The sequence below is a fragment of the Emiliania huxleyi genome, assembly GCF_000372725.1.
Source record: "Emiliania huxleyi CCMP1516 chromosome Unknown EMIHUscaffold_197, whole genome shotgun sequence".
Taxonomy (NCBI): Eukaryota; Haptophyta; order Isochrysidales; family Noelaerhabdaceae; genus Emiliania; species Emiliania huxleyi.
Genome location: NW_005200623.1, coordinates 37,231 through 39,879, shown reverse-complemented (window position 1 = coordinate 39,879; position 2,649 = coordinate 37,231). Strand labels below are relative to the sequence as shown.

The following is a 2,649-nucleotide window of genomic DNA, read 5'->3' as shown; positions in this document are numbered from 1 at the left end:
TCCCGGCCGGCCGCCTCCTGACACGCCCACTGACCGAGCCCATCGAAAAAAATTCGGCGCGCCGCACTGCTCTGACCCCTGCTCGCCCCTGCTCGCCCCTGCTCGCCACTGTCGCCTCGGTTGCCGAGGCTGCCGCGCACCCGCGCGCTACGCGACTACGAACTGCACCAGCTGGGCTCGAACCAACGACCAAAACGTCCCCGACACGAACGCTGCACCAACTAGGCCACGCCGCAGGCTCGATTTGCAATACGCACAAAACTGGCCGCTCATAAAGCACTACTCATTTGCCGAGGCCACGCGGCGCCCCTCCACAGCCAGCCTACCCTCCTATCGCGCCACTCGAAGCCCCGCGGCCGCCTCTCGCCTACCGCGCTGCCCTCGCCTGCCACCGCACCGCCCGCGCTCCAGCCTAACCAGCTCTGCATCTCGCAACACACACTTGACAGGGACAGACCAGGCGCAGGAAAAGGGAGCGGGGCCCGAATCCAAGGGACCACCCCGTCGGGCGGAGGAGCTGTGAACTCAGGTCCAGCAGGAAGGCTGCTGGCTCCTGACTCATCCCCCAAATCCCCCACACCTTGGCGGCCTGAAACCTTACCATTCCGACACCTCACACACACCCCTCCCCTAGGGCTAAGCAGTGCGCGAGCCCACCCGACCAGGCGAGACGTTGACCACTCCTTTGGAACAGTTCTGTCAGTGGCTGCACTAGACGCCCACAGAGGCGCGCGGCGCGGGCAGATGACTAGGGGAGAAAAAGCGGAGAACCTAGCTCGCTGGGAGATGTGCGCAACCTAAAGACGGGAATAGGGGAGAAGTGTCAGTGTGAGGGGAGGGCGTAGGCTGGCGTTTTTGCCTTTGAAAACTGAACAGTTTTTTTAACACACAGGGCACACAGGCAATCAGACCTCGCGGTGGTGGAACAAGTTGCAGTGGACACTGACAATGGACACAAACACACAACCGCGAAAAACACCGTCACAGGCACGCGTGCCAAACGTCGAGCTGCGCGAGCCAGCGGAGGTGAGACTGCCAGAAGAGGTCGCGCGCGGCGCGGTCCGCCAGCAGCGACGGCGCCGCGACGCCAAAGTGGTCCAAACCGAACACCTCGACGACGTGCCAGACGCCGCGCTCAGGCGACACCGCCGCCGTGGCCCCGCCCTTGCCCTTCCCCTCGCCATCGCCGTCGCCGTCGCCCTCCCTCTCGCCTCCGCCACTGCCTCCACCCGCCTCGTCCGTTCTGCGACGGCGAGGGAGCAGCAGCCACGCGGCGAGCCGAGTGGCGGCGATGAGAGCAGCGGCGACCGCCTCGCTCGGCAGCGCCGCCGACGCCTCCGCCAGCGCCTCGCGGCCGAGCGGGTGCAGCCAGCGCGCGGGCTCTCCGGCGGGGTGGGCCTGCTGAGTGATCAAGTTCATAACGAATGAATCGGACGAATCAGCGGCTGGGCGGGCGGGGCGGGCCTGAGTGGCGACGGACAGGAGCCCATCGTGCGGTGCCTGCGGCGCCTGCGGCCGTGGGCTCGCGGCGCGAGAGCCGCCCTCCTTGCTGCCTCTCCCAACGCCGGTCCAGCCGCGCCGGACGGCGCCTCCAAACGCAGCGAGGAGGCCAGCACGGAAGAGAGCGGCGCCGCTCACCTCGCGTAGAGCGCCGGCGGCGGTTCGGCGCCTCGCAACATACGAGCGCAGATAGGGGCCGCCGTCGCCCTGCTCCTCGTCCTCCGCCGCCGCCGCCGCCGCCGCCGCCGCCGCCGGCGGCGGCGTCAGGGTGGCGTCCCGCTTCGGCGGCGCGCCCTCCTCTCCGCCCCCTCTGGAGCGCGACACCTCGTCCGCCGCCTCGGCCGCCTCCACCGCACTCATCGCCCCGCCGCCGTCGGCACCTGAGCTCGGGTGAGCTCGGGTGAGCTCGGGGCAGCTCGGGGCATCTCGGGGCATCTCGGGGCATCTCGGGGCAGCTCGGGGCATCTCGGGTGAGCTCGGCGCATCTCGGTCGATCTCGGGCGATCTCGGGCAATCTCGCCTCGCCCCATGCTGCCGACTGACCCACCGCCAACGCCGAGCCCTAACCCTGCGCCGCCGAAGCACAGCTCCCGCCCCATCGCGCAGCCGCTGCCACCTCCTCCCACCCCACCTCCTCCCATCCCACCTCCTCCCACCCCGCCGCCGCCGCCCGCGGCGCCGCCGCCGCCGCGGCGGCGGCGGAGGCGCGCGTTGATTGCAGCGGCGCGCGGCGGGCAGATGTCCTGCGCGGCGCGGTCCGAGATGTGGCCGAGGTACAGGCGGGGTATGGCCGAGGGAGAGCCGAGATACGGCCGAGATGTGGCCGAGGTGTTAGCCGAGGTGGCCGAGATTAAGAGGCGGTGTCCTGCGCGGCGTTGTCGGCCGCCTGGCCGACCGACGTGCGCCAGAGCAGCGCGTCGATCAGCCTGCGGCGCGCCTGCTGGCCGTGCCGCCACGAGAGGTGCCACTGGTCTAGCTGTAGGTCGACGATCACGCGCAAGTCGAAGAAGGCGACGAGGTGCGCGCCTGCAGGAAGGTTCCAGGAAAGGTCTGGAGAGGTCCGAGAAGTCGAACAAGGTGACGAGGTGCGCGCCTATGGGTGGGTTCGGGTACCGTGGGGTAGGGGAGGGTGCTGCCCACATGCGATTG

General features: G+C 69.5%; 2 protein-coding genes across 2 annotated transcripts in view; both read right to left on the bottom strand.

Moving 5' to 3' along the window:
* Window positions 1-981: 981 nt before the first annotated feature.
* EMIHUDRAFT_233773 (hypothetical protein) lies at window positions 982-1,860 on the bottom strand (the record flags this gene model as incomplete). The annotated part of the gene is made up of 3 exons (XM_005781933.1): window positions 982-1,110; window positions 1,309-1,638; window positions 1,825-1,860. The coding sequence occupies 3 exons, from the start codon at window positions 1,858-1,860 to the stop codon at window positions 982-984; spliced, it is 495 nt and encodes a 164-aa protein (XP_005781990.1).
* Window positions 1,861-2,490: 630 nt separating this feature from the next.
* Window positions 2,491-2,649, bottom strand: part of EMIHUDRAFT_233772 (hypothetical protein) — a gene marked incomplete at both ends in the record, with an annotated part of 1,880 nt that continues 1,721 nt past the window's right edge. The window contains one exon of the mRNA XM_005781932.1: window positions 2,491-2,526. Within this exon, the coding sequence (XP_005781989.1) occupies window positions 2,491-2,526 (36 nt within the window). The remainder of the gene's footprint in view (window positions 2,527-2,649) is intronic.